This window comes from Salmo trutta, chromosome 36 (assembly GCF_901001165.1).
Source record: "Salmo trutta chromosome 36, fSalTru1.1, whole genome shotgun sequence".
NCBI classification, from domain to species: domain Eukaryota; kingdom Metazoa; phylum Chordata; class Actinopteri; order Salmoniformes; family Salmonidae; genus Salmo; species Salmo trutta.
Window position 1 is genome coordinate 20,385,888 of NC_042992.1, and position 24,031 is coordinate 20,409,918.

At 44.5% G+C, this 24,031-nt stretch overlaps 1 protein-coding gene across 1 annotated transcript in view; it reads right to left on the bottom strand.

Annotated features, from left to right (window-relative positions):
- nedd9 (neural precursor cell expressed, developmentally down-regulated 9) overlaps nucleotides 1-23,828 on the bottom strand; it is a 41,443-nt gene extending 17,615 nt beyond the window's left edge. Inside the window, exons 1-2 of the mRNA XM_029734990.1 lie at nucleotides 23,563-23,828; nucleotides 4,120-4,518 (exon numbers count right to left, since the gene is read on the bottom strand). Of these exons, the coding sequence (XP_029590850.1) occupies nucleotides 4,120-4,518; nucleotides 23,563-23,574 (411 nt within the window). The 5' untranslated portion in view covers nucleotides 23,575-23,828. The remainder of the gene's footprint in view (nucleotides 1-4,119; nucleotides 4,519-23,562) is intronic.
- Nucleotides 23,829-24,031: the final 203 nt, after the last annotated feature.

Consider the following 24,031-nt stretch of genomic DNA (forward strand, 5'->3'; position numbering starts at 1 on the left):
CACACAGAGGCATCCATTGCGGCTTTCTTTAATGGCCAGTATTCAGGAACACAGCTGAAATCTGCAGTGTCACCACTTTGCTAAACATAGATTGAACTTTTCGACGTTGACACAGTCTCAATTTAATCTCAAACAAGTTGATTATACATTGTAGCGTGTAGACACGATAGACACGAGGTACATTCATATAGACCTATTTAATTGACCTTTTCACCAAAGCCTTAATTCCGTTCCCTTAGTAAACTCCTTATCAGTGAGAGGGGAGTGATAGCGATGGTAGGACTGAGTGTGATTATGGTTGTGCCTCAAATGGCACCCTACTATACCCTACGTAGTGCACTACTTTTGACCAGAGCTCTATGGGTCCTGGTCAAAAGTAGTGCACTATACAGTGAATAGGGTGCCCTTTCAGATGGAGGCTGCATGTTTGCACAGTACAGGTGGGATTGATTGACAGGCCTTTCTGTTCTGAGCTAGTGTCTGTTCTCTGAGTCTCTTGCTCAGCCCCCTGGTGCCTCCTGATTGGCTGACTGGCTTATCGCAGCGCCATTCCTGGCTCCGAATGTGTATCCCAAACGGCACCATATTCCCTACATAGCGCACTACTTTTGACCATGGGTCCTGGTCAAAAGTAGTGCACTATAAATGGAATAGGGTGCCATTTGGGACGCACGGCTAAGCTCCAGGCGCCTGCTCCCTATTTACCCCACAAACACACACCTTAGTTTGGTAACGTCTCTGTTAACTCATGCCTTCCTGTTGAAAATACCCCCGGATAGAAGAAAAAACACCAGGTAATTTCTCTCCTAAGGGGATGGAATAGAGTGTCTTATCCAGTTTTTAAAGATTTTGAATAAACAAGAAAATATATATATATTTTACATAACTTCCAGTGACGTACCTCCGCCACTCTCTTTCCATTGACTTCCATATGTTGTAATTCTTTTTTAAATGTTTTTAACGCGATGTGAAACTACCTCAGAGAAACAGCCAGATACAGTGCATTCGGAAAGTATTCAGACCCCTTAACTTTTTCTACATTTTGTTACGTTACAGCCTTCTGACTGTAAGGAGCTACAGAGGGTAGTGCGAATGGCCCAGTACATCACTGGGGCCAAGCTTCCTGCCATCCAGGACCTATACAAGAGGCGGTGTCAGAGGAAAGCCCATAAAATTGTCAAAGACTCCAGTCACAAGTTATAGACTGTTTTCTCTGCTACCGCACGGCAAGCGGTACCAGAGCGCCAAGTCTTGGACCTACTCAACAGCTTCTACCCCCAAGCCATAAGACTGCTGAACAATTAATAAAATCACCACCGGACAGTTTACAAGATTATCTGGTCTGATGAAACCAAGATTGAACTCTTTGGCCTGAATGCCAAGCGTCACGTCTGGAGGAAACCTGGCACCATCCCTACGGTGAAGCATGGTGGTGGCAGCATCAAGCTGTGGGGATGTTTTTCAGCGGCAGGGACTGGGACACTAGTCAGGATGGAGGGAAAGATGAACGGAGCAAAGTACAGAGAGATCCTTGATGAAAACCTGCTCCAGAACGCTCAGGACCTCAGACTGGGGCGACGGTTCACCTTCCAACAGGACAATGACGCTAAGCACACAGCCAAGACAACGCAGGAGAGGATTCTGGACAAGTCTCTAAATGTCCTTGAGTGGCCCAGCCAGAGGCCGGTCTAGAACCTGATCAAACATCTCTGGAGAGTCCTGAAAATAGCTGTGCAGCGACGCTCCCAATCCAACCTGACAGAGCTTGAGAGGATCTGCAGAGAAGAATAGGAAAAACTCCCAAATACAGGTGTGCCAAGCTTGTATAGTTATACCCAAGAAGACTCGAGGCTGTAATCGCTGCCAAAGGTGCTTCAACAAAATACTGAGTAAAGTGTCTGAAAGTGTCAGAATACTTATAGAAATGTGATATTTCAGTTATTTATTATTATTTATTTTTTCTAAAATGTCGAAAAACCTGTTTTTGCTTTGTCATTATGGGGTATTGTGTGTAGATTGATGATATTTGTATTTAAATAAAATCTATTTTAGAACAAGGCTGTAACGTAACAAAATGTGGAAAAAGTCAAGGGGTCTGAATACTTTTCCGAACGCATGTATTTATGTGCTTTTATTGATATACTGTAGCGTATAGGTTATTACACGACAGAAATACACAGCTATACTGTACCGCATGGAACATAAATAGACATATAAACAACTGGTGAATCCATTTGCACTGGGCTTGGTTGTTGTCTGTGACCTGAGTATTGTATTTGAGTGCAGAGACCTAAGTACAGGCATCTGGTGCTGCACTGATTGCTTTTCCATGAGTTGTGCCCCGTTCAGTGCCCTTCTGTGGCTTCCCTGGCCCTACACACAGCTCGCCAACACACAAATAAGCCAAATGGGAGTCTTGCTCTCTCTATGCATAAAAACACTGACCTGTTCTGTGGTGAACTAACATCAGGGCACACCCTGTCCACATTTCATTTACATTTGCAGCCCTGCAATCCCTCTGGCCTTGTGACTATGTCTGTGCAATGACTCTCATAAGACAGGTCTGAGGCCAGTGGCGTTGCAGGAGAACAGAACAGCCCATGGTTTAAACTGTAAAGCATCAAGCCCTGTAGTATTTAATGTCTCCTGTGTCTGCTGGTGTTTATGGGGTTTCCAATCCCCTTTTGATAATCCCAGAACCCTGAGGTCAGGGGACCAGCTTTAGCTGAGCAGTAACTCGGTCTCTCTCTCCTTTCACACACACACACACACACACACGCGCACACGCACGCACGCACACTCACACATGCAGACTCACACGCACGCACACACACACATACATGCGCGCACACACATTTGTTTTACTATCCTTGTGGGGACCAAACAATAGATTCTCATTCAAAATCCTATTTTCCCTAAAGCTAAACCTTACCTTATATTAATATTTTAGTTAACCTTTATTTAACTAGGCAAGTCAATTAAGAACAAATTCATATTTTTCAATGACAGCCTACCCCGGCCAAACACTCCCCTAACCCGGACAAAGCTGGGCCAATTGTGCGCCGCCCTGTGGGACTCCCGATCACAGCCGGTTGTGATACAGCCCTGGATCAGGGCCTGTAGTGACACACTGAGCACTGAGATGCAGTGCCTTAGACCGCTGCGCCACTCGGGAGCTTTAACCTGCTCCTGGTACAACACCAGGAGCGCTCACTCACTTACTCACTCACTCACTCACTCACCCACCCACCCTCCCTCCCTCCCTCCCTCAATTCAATTTAAGGGGCTTTATTGGCATGGGAAACATGTGTTTACATTGCCAAAGCAAGTGGAATAAACAATACAAAAATTAACAGTAAACATGACTCACAAAAGTTCCAAAAGAATAAAAACATTTCAAATGTCATATTATGTCTATATGCAGTGTTGTAATGATGCACAAATAGTTAAATTACAAAAGGGAAAATAAATAGACATAAATATAGGTTGTATTTACAATGGAGTTCGTTCTTCACTGGTTGCCCTTATTGAATATATATATATTTTTTTAGGGGGTAGATCATTTCCAATTCCCCCATATATTTTTTGGGTAAATATATATATATCTATATATACACATACATACCCACATATGTATAAATATACATACACATACATACAAATACACTGAGGGTTTGTATTTTGTCCTGTAGTTCATTCAATGTAATTTCAAAATCCAGTGGGTTCTGGTAGTCCTTAATAGATGATTCCAAGATTTGTATTTGATCATGTATATGTTTTGGCCGTTTGTTCTTTGTCATAGAGCCAAAAAGTTTTGAGAAGTGGTTTATCCATACATCTCCATATTGGATAGATAACTCTTCGTGTTGTTGTTTGTCTTCCAATTTTCCCAGAAGTTGTTACATTCAATGGATTCTTCAAATACATTGAGCTGATTTCTGATGTGCTGTTCCTTGTTTTTTTGTAGTGTATTTCTGTATTGTTTTAGTGAGTCACCATAGTGATGGTGTAGGCTCAGGTTTTCTGGGTCTCTGTTCTCTCTCTCTCTCTCTCTCTCTCTCTCTCTCTCGATCTCTCTCTCTGTCTCTCCCCAACCCTCTGTCTCTCCAGGTCTCTTACCTTGCTGGGGGTGCTGTCTGCAGCCAGGGCGCTCCTCTGTGGGGGGACCTGGTAGACATCCTGCCCTGGAGGCACCTGGTAGATGCCCTGCTGACCCGGGCTCTGGGAGGGCGGCACCTGGTACAGCCCCTGGGACGACGACACGCCCACCTTCTGCTGGTAGGCTGAGCCCGTAGGTGACGATTGGGCGGCCGGAGACTGGGTGTCGAACATGGGACCAATCAGCAGCTTGAGGCGGTTGCCGGGGGCGATGCCCTGGCGCCCATGCAGCGAGCAGAGCCACCAGCCCTCAAGGCCGCCCGTGTTTTGCTCAATGATCGTTAGGATGTCTCCCTTCCGGAAAGCCAACTCCTCCGGGGACTCCGGCACGTTGTCGTACAACGCCTTGGCCATCAGGTTCTACAGAGAGAAGAGAGGAAGTCAGTCTACATTTAGCAACATACAGTTTATAGTCTTTTAGCCTGTCACTGCTTAAAGAAAAAGACTGTAGGTTGGACTATATGCTAGTCTACAGTGAGCATTGAGCAACATACAGATGAGTTTATAGCCTAGTTTTAGCCCGTCACTGCTTTTAGCAACACGTCTACGGGCTTGAGCACATAGTGAACATTACTACATGTAAAATGATGGTCTTCTAGTCCAGGGGTTCCCAAACCTTTTCACTCGGGGCCCCCCTTCCAGCATTGGGGAACATCCCACACCCCCCCTGCACACACACATCTATTTTTATTTTTTTATTTAACTAGGCAAGTCAGTTAAGAACAAATTCTTATTTACAATGACTGCCTACTCCAGCCAAATCCAGACGACGCTGGGCCAATTGTGCACCACCCTATGGGACTCCCAATCACGGTCAGATGTGATACAGCCTGGATTCGAACCAGTTACTATAGTGACACCTCTTGCACTGAGATACAGTGCCTTAGACCGCTGCGCCACTCGGGAGCCCATATTTCTACTGTTCATAACACAAACTGTTCACACTCCTCTTGTTAGTATAGAGAATTTTGCAGTTTTAAAGCTTATTTCCTGCAATTGTACACATTTTGTCACTGGGTGCAAAGAAAATGTTGCAGTTTTAACGCACATTTCCTTACAATTCTATACATTTTGCCATGTCTAATGTGTATTCATATGATATTTGAGTGACTAATTACAACAATATCTATGGGCTAAAAAACCTAAGTAAAAAAACATTAGCTGACATGGGCTAGTTGATCTGGACATTTATGTCAAGTTATAAATACAGTAGCTCTCCAAGGTATACAATGACTAACATGACAAGGGGAACTGGTGATGCACTATCCAATTTCCACATAGCACCTTGTGCATTCTACTATTACAACTTTCAAAAGTACGTTTTTTTTTGTGGGGGGGAGGCCCCCCGGCCAACCCCTCGCGCCGCCCTGAGGGAGTGCTCCCCACAGTTTGGGAACCACTGTTCTAGTCCACGGGGTTGTTATGTACAGTAAGTCTTAGAGTGAACTGTCACAACTGTTCAATGTGCAACTTGCAATTACCATGCAAAATTCTATTAGGTCCCATGCCAGATGTCTTTTTGACTGATTTGAACTTGATAGGATTTTCTCAGTCTTTGCTGTGTGTGCTCCAGGGCACGGTTACCCAACCGGTTGGTTGGTGTGCAGTGGTTAAGGATAATGGTTCCCAACCGCAGCACTTGAGATGCGAAACCCCCACTATTGTGTCTATAGGGGACAGGCACTTAGCCCAAATTGCCTTGGTAAACACATCCATCTGAGCAAACGGACATACAGTATAGAGCAAAATAAATACATCATATAGATATCCTCTGTGCTAGTAAATCCACTGTGGTGGTATTACTATCTCAACATACATCCACAAAAATGATTCTCATCATCACATCCCAACCAGAGATAAACTGCCACAGAGGGACTGTCGGGATTGAGGTCACTGTGTAACACACAGTGTGCTTCTGCTTTTCACTCGCTATGACACCAGAGAACCCTTAGCTGGGTTGGGCTGGGCATAAAATCTGACACCAAATCTGATACAGTACAAGACCATTCATTGCAGTAACAAACAGCTCGTTCTACAGAGCAATGAATGGAATACAAAAACATATAGGCAGTTTTTAGGGAACACTTGTATGCTATTCCTGCATATAGCCTCTCATTTAAGAATTCAGGCTAAGTCCACTCTCTCACACACACTCTTTCTTTCTCTCGCCCTCTCAAGCACACGTTATCGGACCATTTGCTCTGTCACTCAGGACGCCTTCCTTTCAGCCTGACCGTTCCCTGAATGTTCCCCGACCGTTCCATGGCCTTTTCCTTTTTCCCACCCACTCTGATTCACAGGGTTCCCATGTGAACCTTTACTAGACCGGTGGAATCGTTATCTCTCACTGGGCATCTGGCTTCACTAACCGTTGTGTCAGTGCTCTGTCAGAGCCACCAATTACCCCCCACCACCCGGCTGCTTGCCTGCACGCCTGAAGCTCCGCAATACTTGACCCCTTAACGTCACGGCATGCTGCTGGCCAATGGGAGAGGATCTGCTGGGATCTGTTCTTGTTCATTGGTAATCTGATGATGAACGTATTACTGTTTTATAAGAGGGAGGAAGATAAATGCTGATTATTTTGAGTATGAACTGCCTTGTTAACCCCTTATACGAACATAGACATCTACATAAATCCAATTTCATCTATGGATGAAGGTTTGGTCCATTGCTGAGACAACAGTTCTATAAGTAAACTCTTGGCTATAGTGGTGTTCACGGTGCATTTTAATATTTACTGGGTGAGGAGGACTGGAGAGGTATCATTTCTTTGAGGTCACTGCCATAACAGACATGATAACGTCATCATCCTTTGCAGACTGTTGATCTTCCACTAATTACACAGATTAATGCGATCATCTGCCAACACAAATGACCAGACAGTTCATTTTAACACAAACAATTACACACACAGTGAGAGAGCTTTGCTCAGCTAAGCTCTGAGAGTGTGAAGATAAGAGCAGTGAGACGCTGATGAAAAACGCTCCACTAATCCCAACACTTCCAAACCACCCACAGTCTGCTAGTGTTCATCTCTGACTGCCAGCATTCATTTTCCTCTACTGTAGGGGTGTCAAACATATGGCCCGTGAGGGGGTCCAATCCGGCCAGCGGGTGGTTTGAATAAATAATAATAATACAAATATTTACTAATGAATATAAAATGACTAAAACCAAATCCAAACTGTGTAGAATGATAATGGACCTACATTCATACAGTTTCTTGACTGTTTCCAGCTCGCTAATAATCACCCAAATGAAAGCTAGACAGTCAGGGAGCATCGGAAATTCCAAAAATGATGGATAGACTTTGTGATGGTGTTTTTGATGGTGAGGAAATACAACACATTTTCAGTGCAGCCCTTCGGTGCAAAATTTGACACCCCTGCCCAAGTGTCAACAGCTCAGCCTCACACACAGTGCAAACACAATCACACCTTTGTTTTTTTTGCAGGTCTGAAGCACCACAAGGACTTACCCAGACATGGCATGCTTTAAACTTATTTTCAATTGTTGTTGGCCTAGTACTTCATCTGAACAAGTGATCCCTTATATGAGTGATTCCATAAACCTCAATTTGTTCAAAACACTTTATCTAGATGCAGTCTCTCCCTGCTGTTTGATATCGATCATCTCTCTCGCTCTCCCATAGATGGACGAGACCGGGTACAGAAAAATACCTTTACAAAATGGGTCAGCAAGGTCTTGATGAAGGTAAGAGGTCTTGATGGTTAGAGGTCTTGGTGAAGGTAAGAGGTCTTGGTGAAGGTAAGAGGTCTTGATGGTTAGAGGTCTTGATGGTTAGAGGTCTTGATGGTTAGAGGTCTTGATGGTTAGAGGTCTTGATGGTTAGAGGTCTTGATGGTTAGAGGTCTTGATGGTTAGAGGTCTTGATGGTTAGAGGTCTTGATGAAGGTAAGAGGTCTTGACGGTTAGAGGTCCTGATGAAGGTAAGAGGTCTTGGTGAAGGTAAGATCAGGACACACAAGACGGCCAGTACATTAATACAGTAGCACAAATCCAACATATACAGTCTGTCATCAGCAGTCATCACTGCTTACTGACAGTGAATAAACTCAAAGGTTAGACTTCTTAGGAGGTCTGACAACTGGGTGAATGAGCGTGTGGAGAAATGCCGTGACAAACACTAGGTCTAACTAACACACATTACCTGGAACACAGAGAACAGGGTGAAACATACACCCACTCACACAAATTCACACTACTACTACTGATGTGTAATTGGAGCAGGTGTGACTGACCAATCAGCGCATGTGTACATATATGCCCGGCATAAACATTGGTTAGTCATAACGAGGTGACTCAGCTGGCTGCTTATCCTCCAGTAAACACGTGTTTGCCATTTGTCAGAGTGCTGGGAGGCCCCGGCTCCTAGGCTCCGACGTAGCCTTAATCTACATGGTGAGAACCAACAGGCTTACTGTAACTTGGTAGTTATCTTTAAACTAGCTGTTAAGTAGCTTGGTGAGAGAGGCATTCGACCGCCTCTCATGACACCAACCATGACCAGGGGCTTTCTAGTCCTTCCCTTACCTAACGTCCCTAATGGCATGGTAACACAGGGTGGCCGAGGTTTACTAGAGTTGGAGAGAGATAATGAATCACCTAGGTTTCTCACCAGGTATCTACAACAAACATTCTTCAGTGTGTTGACTGTGTCCGTCGCATGGCAGGTGGCTTCATCACAAACTGATAACGAGTTACTATCCAGCACCAGTAGTTAGATACGACTTTTAAGATAAGAAGTAAACACACACAGAAACAGTGTGTGTTTAGAGACACGTACGCTAATGACTGAAGTGAAAGGAAACCCTGACACCACCTCGTTGGAGATGTGCCTCACGTTTCTCTGTCCTTGGCTAGCTACATCTGGCTAGTGATATATATACTGTAGCCTTGGCCTCATGCTGTTGTCAGTAGAAAGTGTGGAATAGTGATACGTTGAGCTATCCAGACCCACACCTGGAGGCTGGAACACACACACACACACACACACACACACACACACACACACACACACACACACATCTAGCTGTCTAGCCCCTTTCATTCCCCTTAACTTAGACCTAACACTTTTCCATTCATTCTGGAGTGTTCTATGACTCACACACTTCTATATCAACAGGGGTATTTTTCACTGGTGTGTCTCGCCGAAGCACAAATAACAGTTCTCTCATTTGAGTGTGGGAACACGTATACTGAGTTGCTGACCAACCCGAAAATAAAAAGCCCTTACGTAACGTTACCACTGAACGGGGCCCCAGCTTTCCTCCCAGTCAATAAGTTTACAGGAAGGGCTCACTGGGTGGCTCTGGCTCAGCCTCCAGAGTACACATCAACCTAATGAAGGTGGCTTTGGGTATATGAGCTCACAAATACGACAGTCCAAATTCCCCCTCTGCCGCAGCCAACTTCACCACCACGACCACACCGCAGCGCAGATCTGTGTCCCAGGGCAATGGGAAGGAGGGAGCAGCAGCCCTATGCTGCGTTCATAACCAAGTGGGAAGTTGTAAATACCAGGTGGAGGCATTCACGTGCTTTCGAATTCGTTGAGAAACGCCGGAATGGCTAATGGCCAACATGCTGTCAACCATAAACTAAAAGTGCAGCTATCATACTTGTTAACAAATAATAGTGTTTAAAAAAAACATGTTAATAGATAGCTTTATATAAATAATGTTTTGTTGTTGCGTTTAATTGCCGAAAATGCTCTAATCAAGGTCATTTCTTTAGTAGGTGATGTCAGCATGTGGGAGAAGTCGGAGCTCAGGGATGATAGACGAGTTTCCCAATAGTAATTACCATTTGGAGGGGCATTCAAGGGGATTTTTCCCAATCATATGTGGTATATGCCACCTTCCAACTTAGTTATGAACGCAGGGTTAGCTGCATTTAAAGAGACAATGATTTAAACCTCTCCCAAGTCCCAACAACAAGTGCCCCCCCCCCAAATGTGAGAACATCGCGATGTTCCCATGAAGTCCAGATGTGGTACCCCAACCCCAGCAATGGGCTGCTAGTGTGAAAATTAGGGCCAGCCCACTGTAACACGTGCACCCGGGGGTGATGGTGGCACATACTGCATAAGAACGGGTGAACCAGCACATCTCATTTGGCCTCATTACCATAGGTAAATATAGAAAATAATTATAGTAATGACGGTAATGAGGACCTGATGACTATGAACGGCCTGTTCCTCTGAGTGTACCCTGCTGCTGAAGCTGAGGGTGAGAGCCAGTTCAAGGCTGTGTCCCAAATGGCACCCTATTCCCTATATAGTGCACTACTTTTGACCAGGGCACATAGGGTTCTGGTCAAAAGAAGTGCACTATACAGGGAACAGGGTGCCTGCCATTTGGGACGCAAAGCGAATAAATGGGCCTTGTGAAGGGTTCTAGGTAAAACAGACTAGTGGGACTGGAAGGAAGTTCAGAGATCATGGTCATTTCTTCATTTGGACCGATCCTAGAGCACACTGCTGACCCTCTGATTACTAAGGCTGTTTAAACGCGAGCCAATGTGCTTGTAATAACATAATTACACAGGGAGACTGGGTAAAACCTCACGTCCTGAGATTCTCAGATTCTCTTAATGCCAGTAAGGGCTATACCACCTCACAACTTAGACTTTAACATTTCTAATGTAGCCTACAAACCTACAAGTCTGTATGTAGGCATTACCAACCATCTATCATGGCATGCCACGTTTCCTTTCCCCTTGCATTAGTGTATGATGCCACGTGTATACAGACAGTACAGTAGTGAATCAATACTACAGTCCAGTTACAGACTACATTAGTGAATCAATACTACAGTCCAGTTACAGACTATTGTACAGTAGTGAATCAATACTACAGTCCAGTTACAGACTACAGTAGTGAATCAATACTACTGTCCAGTTACAGACTATAGTAGTGAATCAATACTACAGTCCAGTTACAGACTATAGTACAGTAGTGAATCAACACTACAGTCCAGTTACAGACTACAGTAGTGAATCAATACTACTGTCCAGTTACAGACTACAGTAGTGAATCAATACTACAGTCCAGTTACAGACTACAGTAGTGAATCAATACTACAGTCCAGTTACAGAATGAATCCAAGTCCATGATTGTGCTTCCGTTTTGGGAGTGGTAGAAAAGCAACCTTTATTTGCATGCAACTAACATATATTAATATGCATTGCCATTTCTCCCAACAGTGGAAGAACTGCTCTAGCGCGCTCCAAGAAAAGGCGTGCATTATCCGCAACGCACCGAAAGAGCGGCAGAGGCTGCCGAATTATCGTCAAAAGTCCAACGAGGCATACTTAATGTTTTCAGATGGTACTTTATCCCCAAAGACAAAGTTAAGTATTTTTTTAGTTCGGTGTGGCGATAGAGCGGTGTTTGAACTAACAGTATTGAGATAATCCATAAATGACAAACTCCAGGCTGAAGCTAGCATCTCTGTCAAACTAAGTCAATAGTCTATGAGAGGTCAGTCCAGCCACAGTCATGATACTGAAGAGTCTATTGAGTTGCATCTTGCTAGAAAGCTGAAGCAACACAGATTAACCACAGCCAAACATACCATGTTCTGTATAGTCAAGATATGAGGGACTCCAGCCCGAGTATAGATGTCACCCACCAACTTCCTTCTCTCATCTGTGATTCACACTATTCCACCACACAAAGGGTCATAACACCTAGCGATACTATCACTGAAATCCCCACCCCACCACCCCCACATATAACAGCATGGCAACTGTACCTTCAACAGGATATGATATTCCATGTTGTGTCTAACTGCAATGCATGCTGGGACAAACCACATGCCATACATTTGACCTTGATATTTTGGCATGAAGTCTCAGTTTATACAGCCTGTGGGTCAAGTTTTCGAAGAAATGTCACATGCTCCGAATACATCTTACAGTGAAATGCTTACTTACAAGCCCTTAACCAACAATGCTTTAAGAAGTTAAGATTTAAAAAAAAATAAGTGTTAAGTAAAATATAGAAAATAAAAGTAAGAAATATTTAAACAGCAGCAGTAAAATAACAAGGGAGGCTATATACAGGGGGTACCAGTACAGAGTCAATGTGCGGAGGCACCGGTTAGTCGAGGTAATTGAGTTAATATGTACATGTAGGTAGGGTTAAAGTGACTATGCATAGATTATAAACAGAGAGTAGCAGCAGAGTAAAAGAGGAGTCTGGGTAGCCATTTGATTAGCTGTTCAGGAGTCTTATGGCTTGGGGGTAGAAGCTGTTTAGAAGCCTTTTGGACCTAGACTTGGCACTCCGGTACCGCTTGTCATGCGGTAGCAGAAAGAACAGTCTATGAATAGGGTGGCTGAAGTCTTTGACAATTTTTAGGGCCTTCCTCTGACACTGCCTGATATAGAGGTCCTGGATGGCAGGAAGCTTGGCCCCGGTGATGTACTGGGCCGTACGCACTACCCTCTGTAGTGCCTTGCGGTCGGAGGCCGAACAGTTGCCATACCAGACTGTGATGCAACCAGTCAGGATGATCTTGATGGTGCAGCCATGCCAAATCTTTTCAGTCTCCTGAGGGGGAATAGGCTTTGTCGTGCCCTCCTCGTGACTGTCTTAGTGTGTTTGGACCATGACAGTTTGTTGGTGATGTGGACACCAAGGAACTTTAAGCTCTCAACCTGTTCCACTACAGCCCCGTCGATGAGAATGGGGGCGTGCTCGGCCCTCTTTTTCCTGTAGTCCACAATCATCTCCTTTGTCTTGATCACGTTGAGGGAGAGGTTGTTGTCCTGGAACCACACGGCCAGGTCTCTGACCTCCTCCCTATAGGCTGTCTTGTTGTTGTCGGTGATCAGCAAACTTGATGATGGTGTTGGAGTTGTGCCTGGCCATGCATTCATGAGTGAACAGGGAGTACAGGAGGGGACTGAGCACACACCCCTGACCCCCGTGTTGAGAATCAGCGTGGCGGATGTGTTGTTCCCTACCCTTATCACCTGGGGGTGGCCCGTCAGGAAGTCAAGATCCAGTTGCAGAGGGAGGTGTTTAGTCCCAGGGTCTTTAGCTTAGTGATGAGCGTTGAGGGCACTATGGTGTTGAATGCTGAGCTGTTGTCAATGAATAACATTATCACATAGGTGTTCCTTTTGTCCAGGTGGGAGAGGGCAGTTTTGAGTGCAATAGAGGTTGCATCATCTGTGGACCTGTTGGGGAGGTATGCAAATTGGAGTGGGTCTAGGGTTTCTGGGATAATGGTGTTGATATGAGCCATGACCAGCCTTTCAAAACACTTCATGGCTACAGACGTGAGTGCCACAGATCGGTAGTCATTTAGGCTGGTTATCTTAGTGTTCTTGGGCACAGGGACTATGGTGGTCTGCTTGAAACATTTTGGTATTACAAACTGTCAGGGACAGGTTGAAAATGTCAGTGAAGACACTTGCCAGTTGGTCAGCACATGCTCGCAGTACACGTCCTGGTAATCCTTCTGGCCATGTGTTCTTGTGAATATTGACCTGTTTAAAGGTCTTACTCACATCGGCTACGGAGAGCTTGATCACACAGTCGTCCGGGACAGCTGGTGCTCTCCTGCATCTTTCAGTGTTACTTGCCTCAAAGCGAGCATAGATGTAATTTAGCTCGTCTGGTAGATTCGTGTCATTGGGCAGCTGGTGGCTGTGCTTCCCTTTGTAGTCTGTAATAGCTTGCAAGCCCTGCCACATCCGACGAGTGTCGGAGTCGGTGTAGTACGATTCAATCTTAGTCCTGCATTGACACTTTGCCTGTTTGATGGTTCGTCGGAGGGTATAGCGGGATTTCTTATAAGCTTCCGGGTTAGAGTCCCGCTCCTTGAAAGCGGCAACTCTACCCTTTAGCTCAGTGCGGATGTTGCCTGTAATCCGTGGCTTCTGGTTGGGGTATATACCTACGGTCACTGTGGGGATAACATCATCGATGCACTTACTGATGAAGCTGTTTTCGGTCATAAGACACGGTGGCAGAAACATTATGTGCAAAATAAGTTACGAAAAAACATACACAATAGCACAATTGGTTACGGGATCGTAAAACAGCGGCCATCTCCTTCGGCGCCATTATGACTACCATGAGATCTTTTCACATATCAAAGGTCAAATCTTCTATGGTTGATAGAACCCTTCCAATTTGATGTATCAGGTATTTCACCACTTCCAACATTCCACCAAGACAGCAGTAAAAGTCCAGATGAACGCTGTATGTTGTGGGCAGGGCCAGAATGACAAGTAAAACAACATCTAAAGAGCTCCACTGACCCAAATCACAGAGTTGAGTCAGACAGCCTATTACGTAAAACAAACGTCTTCCAGACCCTTAGGCCAGCCCTCAGTTCATTAGTGTTGGGTTTTATTGTCATATTGAGGTAACTCGATGTCCACCGCTCTCCTCTCCGTTTCCTCCCCACTCCTTTAACCTGCAGCAGTACTGAGGGATCTACTGCAGTCAGACCAGGACCCACCTTGCCTAGTCATCTCACGACAACACCAGCTGCCCTGCTCTCTTTCTGTCTGGACACGTAGTCAAAAGACACTCTCTACTACAGAAAACAAGATAAGAAAGTTACACTGCAGTATATTCTTTCAAACGTGTATCGAATGGCCTTCTCCGGAAGGGCTTAGCCTAGTAGTATATTGTGTAATGCAGTCCTTGACATAATTGCAAGTCATGCCAGAGCTATTTCTACTCTCAACTAATGTTACGGTATTCATGTGGTCAAAGATAGGTCTCAGCTCTGGAGAGGGTGGGGGGTACTATTGAGAGGAAACGGGGGTGTGGTAGATGCCAAGGGGGAGGGAAGGGATGTGAGTGTATCCCTGTTACCCTTGGAGACATAATCCTTCAAAGCTATTGGCTAAGACGTACGATACGTTTATGGTATCTCTACAGGACCACAATTCATGGCTTTACATAGAAACGAGCTCTAGATTCACTTCACACTGCCAAATCAATTTCACACTCCTCAAAGAGGTCACAAAAATATAAAACGTCCTCCTCCGCCATAAACGACCTAGAGCATTTACTCTGTGAAAAAACTAGATATTTGCTTGTTTGTCAAGTTAAACGAGTAGAAATTATGCAAACAACTAATTTGATAGAACCCAAAATCTATCTGCAATATTAAAACTGTATACAAGACATTGTGCTGTGAAAGCTGAGATTGAAGAATGCCAGCAGGGTGGACCCCCGTGTTCGCAGCTGACAAGGTCCTTGTAGTTTGACATCAAGACAGAGTCACAAATGGCTCCCTATTCTCTATATAGTGCACTACTTTTGACCAGGGCCCATATTCACAAAGTGTCTCAGAGTAGGAGTACTGATCTAGGGTCAGTTTTGCCTTGTAAGTTATAAGTAATAAGAGCGGGGACCAAATCCTAGATCAGCACTCCTACATGACGGCGCTTTGTGAATATGTCATCTGGGCCTTATAGTGCTCTGGTCAAAAGTAGTGCACTATACAGGGAACAGGGAGCCATTTGGGAAAAACCCTAATGGCTGTCCAATCTCCACAGGGATTAACTAAGCTGACAGGGGCCTTGCTAGCTAGACTACCCCTGAAAGGATCACCCTGTGAAATGCTTGGCATTCTTAAGGGAGAAGAGCTCTTTCTGCACAATGCCACACACACACACACCACACACACACACCACACACACTGAAAAGACTGTGAACTCTTGGTATGCCCCCTGGCAGGGGACAACCCTTGTAGCCAATGAGAGGAGGCACCTTGAAACAATCAAGTGCATCTTTTAACTAACCTTTCCTCCAGAATGTTTTTTCTCATAGGAAGCTCCTTGACCCAACTCCCCCACCCCACCACCATCCCTCTATACACCCAACTCTATTTACACTATTTCCGCCTACCCACTTCCTATTTCTTTCATTTTCTTTCCCTTTCAATATTAGAAACCCCCCTCCTCCCTCCTCAATCACTCTCTCACTGAACAATGTTTTCTCTCCGCTCTCCTCCGCCCCACTCTCTTTGGACCACTGCCTGGAACCTGAGACCGTAAAAAAAGAGAACGAGACAGAAAAAAACACACCCCAGAAGAACTTTGGTTCACCTAATCACTCTTCACTGGTTTTGGAGCTATTTCTGCCATGGTTATGTAAGTCTCAAAAGAACCAGTGAAAAGGGGGTGGATGGTGTAAGACTATGGGACGGGTGTGTACTGTGTATATGTCAGTGTGTTTTGGATAGGGTGGGAAGGGGTCTCCTTTCCTCTCGTCCCAGAAAAGAACATTTGTGTCGTAACACCCTTAAATGCCAAGGGCCACATCATTCAAACTCTCTCGCTTTCTCGCAAATAAATTAAAATGGGCTTTATTAGCATGGGAAACATATGTTTACATTGCCAAAACAAACTAAATTAATATTAACAAACATTGCATTCTCTCTCGCTGTCTCATTCTCTCACTCTCTCTGTCATACAAAAACACCCCCCCCTCTCTCTGTCCTCTCTCCCCCCGTTTCCGTGTTATGAATCCCTTAACCCTACTCACTTAGTAAGTGAGGCAGCCAGAAGTCTCTGTCTGTACAGACTCGTCCTGGGGGGATTACGTGCATTAGAGGACCTATGGAAACTGAGCCCTTCCCCTCACACCTGCCCACCTGTTGGAAAACATCTCTGATGTCACAGACAAAGGCTACTGCCGGATACACCGACCAGGAGCGGTGTGTAGGTAAAAATCAACGGGGAAGCTAAGTCAGGAAAAAAACATATTACGACATATGTTGTGATAATTGCGTTGTTGGCTCTATAACCTCTTAGTTCATATGCCTTGTCACCGTCATATACAGGCCCAAGGTCGAGACCATAAGAAGACACAGTGGCAGAATAAATTCAACCACACCTTTGTTCATCACAAAACCGGATAGCAACATCTGTCTGGTGGAGTCCACAAAGCATATTGCATGTAACTAACAGTTACATAACCTACAGCATGGTCAAGCAAGTTCATGTTTACACAACTTTTGATTTCAAACACTAGAGTTAGTGCAAGTCGCAAAGAAAACAGGAGCTGCCTCCACTATTCCAGCACCATTTCAACTCCAACATCTCAACATGATCAAATCACCTCTGCTTAGTCTAATACAGTGACAACTAAAAGATTCCTAAAACGATTTAGTCCAATCAACATAAGTTAAATAGCATATGTGTGTGTGTGTGTGTGTGTGTGTGTGTGTAAACACAGCTGTGTGTGTGTGCGTAAGTAGAAACACAACGCCAATGCCATTCTCCTCTCTTTCATGTTGACGAAACGGTCTATGACATACAATACACGCTTTTAGTTTTTGTTGTCCTAGGCTACCTGGCTAAAATGCTTGCTCGATAGCCTAACTTCCTTTCATGGGCAATGATGCGCCAGCTAGTTAACATCAGCATATTACATATATCTACATATTGAACCTCCATCCGCTCATGCCAGAGGCACAACAATGTATGAATTTATGGTTGGATCAGAATCGCCGTTATAATCACTGGCCAGTACGGAGAATTAAGTAAAACCACAAGTCCAAATCCTTATCTCCATCCATTTCTAATTTAGGAAAGGGACAATTTTAGCTAGCTAGCCCACGGAGGACAACAACACAACAAGAGTTTTGTTCTGTCAATGACGTTTGGCTTTTGTAACCTTTATTTAACTAGGCAAGTCAGTTAAGAACAAATTCTTATTTACAATGACGGCCTACCCCGGCCAAAACCGGACAACGCTGGGCCAATTGTGCGCCGTCCTTTAGGACTCCCAATCACGGCCAGATGTGATACAGCCTGGATTGATGTGATCTGATTGATGTGATCTGATTGGATTCCATTTATACTTTTTTGTTTGTGCCAGGACCATTCACATTTGAGCTCACTCAGTTTAGCTCAACGCTGATTGGTTATTCTTGTATATTTTTTTAATCAAGGGATGCCAAATGCTCGCTGGCTTCCCTTACATCCAGTGATACGGGCAGCAACAGTGTCATACTATTTTTGACCAAACGTGATCCAGCCACTTAAGCTCTACTTTGACACATAGGATGCATTCCAAAATGGCACCCTATTCCCTATATAGTGCACTACTTTTGATCAGAGCCGTATTCCTTATATCGAGAGTTTGGAACTATAAGGTTCTAGCTGCATTTTTGTCAAAATGTAGTTATTGATATAGCCTTTTTCAGTTCAATGTTCTCTACCTATATAGTACTCTAAAAACCAAAATTAATGTTGTTAAGTTCAAAAGAATACAGATTAAAATTGCTGACACAAATCAAACCAACGAGGGTTCGGAACTTTGAAGTAAATTATCTCAGAATCCTCTTTTTGCAGATAGAACCTTATAGTCCCAAACTCTCGATACAGTCCACTACTTGTGACTGGCCCATGGTCAAAAGTAGTAAACTATATAGTGGAGATGCACGATATATCGGTGAACATATTGGAATCGTCCGGTATTAGCTAAAAATGGCAGCATCGGTATCGGCCGATGTCTAGTTTAACGCCCCAATGTGCAAAACCGATGTCAAAGCTGACGTGCATACCTATATAACGTAGGTACATGACGTAATGACACCACGTATAATGTTGTCCTATACCTGCAACACATCATTCCTAAACTAGCCCACAATGTCTGTTGTGTGGATCGAGCAGTCATTTGAAAGAGTAACAAAATTTCAGCAAGACAACTCAAAGGCGAAATCCATTAAAGCCAAGATAATGGAATTAATTTCCCTTGACAATCAACCGTTCTCTGTCGTGGGTGATGTTGGCTTTCACCGACTGGTCGAGCACACACTACCAAGTGCGCTATTTTTCAGATGTTGCCCTACACAGTAATGGCGTCACTGCTATTAGCTTCACAATATACATACTATGGAACACCGTTTGGGTCTTTGCGTTTCAAAAAAGATACAGTAGCACTGTCAAAGCTGTACAAAAAAGTCTGCAAACAAGCAAACACCGGCCACGAACGATGTGTTTACAATACCGCGAGAGGTATGTGGCAGGGTCTACAGTCAATCACGGACTACAAAAGGAAAACCAGCCTCGTCGCGGACCACGATGTCTTGCTCCCAGACAAACTAAACAACTTCTTTGCTCGCTTTGAGGACAACACAGTGCCACTGACACGGCCCACTACCAAAACCTGCGGGCTCTCCTTAACTGCAGCCAACGTGAGTAAAACATTTAAACATGTTAAACCTCGCAAGGCTGCTGGCCCAGACGGCATTCCCAGGCGCGTCCTCAGAGCATGTGCAGACCAGCTGGCTGGTATGTTTACGGACATATTCAATCAATCCTTATCCCAGTCTGCTGTTCCCACATGCTTCAAGAGGGCCACCATTGTTCCTGTTCCCAAGAAAGCGAAGGTAACTGAGCTAAATGACTATCGCCCCGTACCACTCACTTCCGTCATCATGAAGTGCTTTGAGAGACTAGTCAAGGACCATATCACCTCCACCCTACCTGACATCCTAGACCCACTCCCATCTGGACAAGAGGAATACCTATGTAAGAATGCTGTTCATCGACTACAGCTCAGCATTTAACACCATAGTACCCTCCAAACTCGTCATCAAGCTCGAGACCCTGGGTCTCGACCCCACCCTGTGCAACTGGGTCCTGGACTTCCTGACGGGCTGCCCCCAGGTGGTGAGGGAAGGTAACAACATCTCCACCCCGCTGATCCTCAACACTGGGTCACACAAGGGTGCGTTCTCAGCCCTCTCCTGTTCACCCATGACTGCGTGGCCATGCACACCTCCAACTCAATCATCAAGTTTGCAGACAACACTACAGTGGTAGGCTTGATTACCAACAACGACGAGACGGCCTACAGGGAGGAGGTGAGGGCCCTCAGAGTGTGGTGTCAGGAAAATAACCTCACACTCAATGTCAAGAAAACAAAGGAGATGATCGGGGACTTCAGGAAACAGCAGAGGGAGCAGCCCCCCATCCACATCGACGGGACAGTAGTGGAGAAGGTGGAAAGTTTTAAGTTCCTCGGCGTACACATCACGGACAAACTGAAATGGTCCACCCACACAGACAGTGTGGTGAAGAAGGAGCAGCAGCACCTCTTCAACCTCAGGAGGCTGAAGAAATTCGGCTTGTCACCAAAAACACTCACAAACTTTTACAGATGCACAATCGAGAGCATCCTGTCGGGCTGTATCACCGCCTGGTACGGCAACTGCTGGCTAACTAGCTAGCTAACTATAGCTACTGAAACAGATGTTGTGTTATTTGACACGTCAAATAGTGTTATTTGACGTGTATCTTTTTTGACACGCAAAGACCCAAACGACGTTCCATAAAAATCCTGGTTGAGAATGAAACGACTGAACAAATGAACAACAAAACAGCACAGCAAGTAAGTGAAAGAAATAGGTTTTGATGATATTTTACTGGTAATGGGGACATAAGTAAATGCCAACAAAATAACTTTTTGGTCAGTGTGTGTGTGTGTGTGTGTGTGTGTAATTTAACTAGGCAAGTCAGTTAAGAACAAATTCTTATTTACAATGATGGCTCGGACGATCCTGGGCCAATTGTGCGCCGCTCTATGGGACTCCCAATCACGGCCGGATGTGATACAGCCTGGATTTGAACCAGGGACTGTAGTGACGCCTCTTGCACTGAGATGCAGTGCCTTAGACCGCTGCGTTTATGTGTGTGTGTGTTAACTATTCAACTGTACTAGAATGCTTAAAAGGCCGCTAAAATTGTAAATATCTGTTATCGGTATCTGGGTTTTTGGAAAGGAAAATATCGGACATCGGTATCGGCCAAAAATGTCATATCGGTGCATCACTACTATATAGGGAACAGAGTGCCATTTGGGACACATCCAGGATTAATTTAATACTTAATACTTAACTTCAGCGCTATGAATAATTCACCCTCAGTAAGAGCGTATAGGGACATCTGATAGAGAGGACATAAAACTTCCTGCAAATATTTAACTGAAATAAAGTGGGCTACATCACAAGACGCAGGCTGTAAACTGTAAACCTAAGTGGCTGACTCAGGAGCAGAGAGCAAATAGATTATGGCTACGTCCCAAATGTGCACCCTATTCACTATGTGGTGCATTTCAAAGGAAATAGGGTGCCATTTGGGACACAACCTGTGAAGGGATAGGTCAGTCACGGACTGACCTATCCCAGCCTGGTGTGCATCCGCCCTTTCCCTGTACTGTTGCGTAATACAGCGAGGTTATCACAGAATGGTGTTGGCTGTGGCAGGCTGACTGTGTTATTGCTAAGCTCTTTCAGACAGAAGTAGGAGAGTGGAGAGAGGACAGGTCTGCTGCATCAGAGGGTATGGCTGGCAGCACACCGATCCAAGCCCAACAGGGCCTGATAACAAACCCTGTAGCCCTGACCTACACTGCCCTATATTACTCTAGATAGCTTGTGGATAGCTGGAATGTGGTTTTAACCAATCAGCATTCAGGATTAGACCCACCCGTTGTATAAAACCCTATATTACTCCAGGAATGAGGAAACCAGGTAAGAAGAACAGACCAATAATGCAACATACTGTACATAGGCATGCCACAAACACACATAGCACACATGACGACGCAATCACTAGGCCCTTGGGAAAAGCCTGCATGTGCCATGCGCTCAGAAGTGTGAAGTGGAATTCAGCCAAGTGAGTGATCGTCTACTACTAATCTAGATTTGGGGGCTTTTCACCGTGATTAAGGCCAAACAAAGCCTCTACAGCATTGTGTTAACTTTACACTGAAGTCATTGGCCCTTGATACTAATGTATCACCAGGAAACTACTTCACAGCTTTGCAAGAGAGAGCTGTGAGTTCTGGCTTTTCTAATATGGTATTATGACACAGACTTCAGACCCAAGCACATGTCTCCAATAGAGAAGGAAAGAGGATGGAGTGAAATAACACTTAGCAGGGAAAGCACATGGGTGGTTATTTCAGTAAGTACAGTACCATAGAGGAATCCAAACAGCACGGACAGTTTCATAACGGTTTGCCAGCTCTCTTGCCAAGTGCCCTACATTCCCCAGATAGTGTGAAGTAGACAAAAGCATTCCATTCAAGAAGATCTGTGAACCTCATACCATAGTAGGAAGTGGATCTTCCCATAAGCTCCAGACAGTGCCAGTGTTAATGGTGAATGAACGGAATAGAACTATACAGAGGCCAGGTTTCCTTGGCTTGAGATTTGAGAGACAGACAGCCCCATGCCTTCAAGGCAGGGTTTTATGTTGATGCTGACACAGGCCCTGATTGCCAGCGCAATCTCAGTTACTCCTTACTTTACAGAGCTCATGGACAGTGCAGTCTATTGATTTATACGATCCAAGCAGCTTTTAAAAAACCATGAATAGGCTAAGTTCTAGAAACATTTATGAATTATGGTTTGCGTGTTACAACAGGCTGAGGCCAGTCCAGCATACAAGGCAGAATTGAACACATGATGTCAGTGCTTGGACTCACAGGTCACACCCTCAAAGTAGAAAGGTTAAATCCACTGTCTCGCTTGTTCGTCAGTCCTTGAGTGTAAACAAAATGTATTTCCCAAACAAAGCTACAGCCAAGGTCGAATGGGCAGCAGGGAGAGAACGCAGCGAGAGAATGAATGCGCCAAAGTATCCTTTAAGTGCTACTAAGTAACCTGAGTCGATGCAATTATTTATTACCCGTGATGAAGGTACAATGGCGTTCACTGTCAACGCATGGTCATTTGATTGCCCAATAATAAATCATTACCCACCCTTCAGAATAAGCATAGGAGAGAGAATTCTTAGATAGGCAGCTCATTTCCCGCGATCCAAACGTCACTGCGTTAGTTATATAGTGTGGCTTTAAATCCCACATAGCTTACGCACAGAGAAAGTAACGGGACCAATATGTATGCCAATTTAGTTCACAATATCCTTGTGTATGTCTTGTGGAGACCAAAGACCGAACCAAGAGTAGACCAGAGTATCATCTCTGCGTTGACAGCCCAAGTCTGCGGTGGGCTGAATGCAATTTACTTATGTAACATTGTTACAACAAAAGATTGATACAACGGTGTAACATTGTTACAACTATGTTGTTACAACAATGTAATGTTACAGCATCCATTGACATAATCAGTCCATCATTTCAACGCTCTGTTAATCTTCAAAGAAACGGTAACTTGATGATTGCTATTGTATTCACTCTATGGAACATTGCTTTGTGGTTATAAACTGTTATGACTTTTTCCAATAAAGTTTATTCTAGAAGAGCCAAAATATTGTTGCTTACGCTAGGTTATGGTGACAAACCCAAGACATTCATTACACTCCCATCACAGAGAATTTCTGGAGAAGTGATTTCATTGCATTGCATTGAGGCGAGTCACTTACTTTGTACTTCATTTTGAGCGCCTACAGCTCGTCTTCTCTCAGACTCCGGGAAAGTGTAAAATATCCGCTTTCGCGTCAAAGAGAACACATCTGAATGTTTTCTTTGCGATCAAACAGCCATGAAGAGTTGGTAAATGGTAAAGACAATAAAAAGCGAATGTTTCCTTCAGTGATTTCCAATCCAGTTGGCCGTATCACTGTGGTTCTGCAATATAGTTCTGCTAGCCCGCTGTAGGAGAATGCGTTTACTTACTACACGACTCCCTCTTAGCTCATTTACATAATGCGGTTCTCATTGGTCAGATCCGTACTGGTACCCCCCTGCGGAGGACACCGAACGTCAGAAAATGAACGGTCTGTGCTAAAATGATCATTTCCATGTCTATTGACTAAAAGCAAGGACCAAAATGTATTGTATTATAAATCAAGGTCTTATGGGACGTTGCTTGCTGCAAGGTACAGAAGGCTA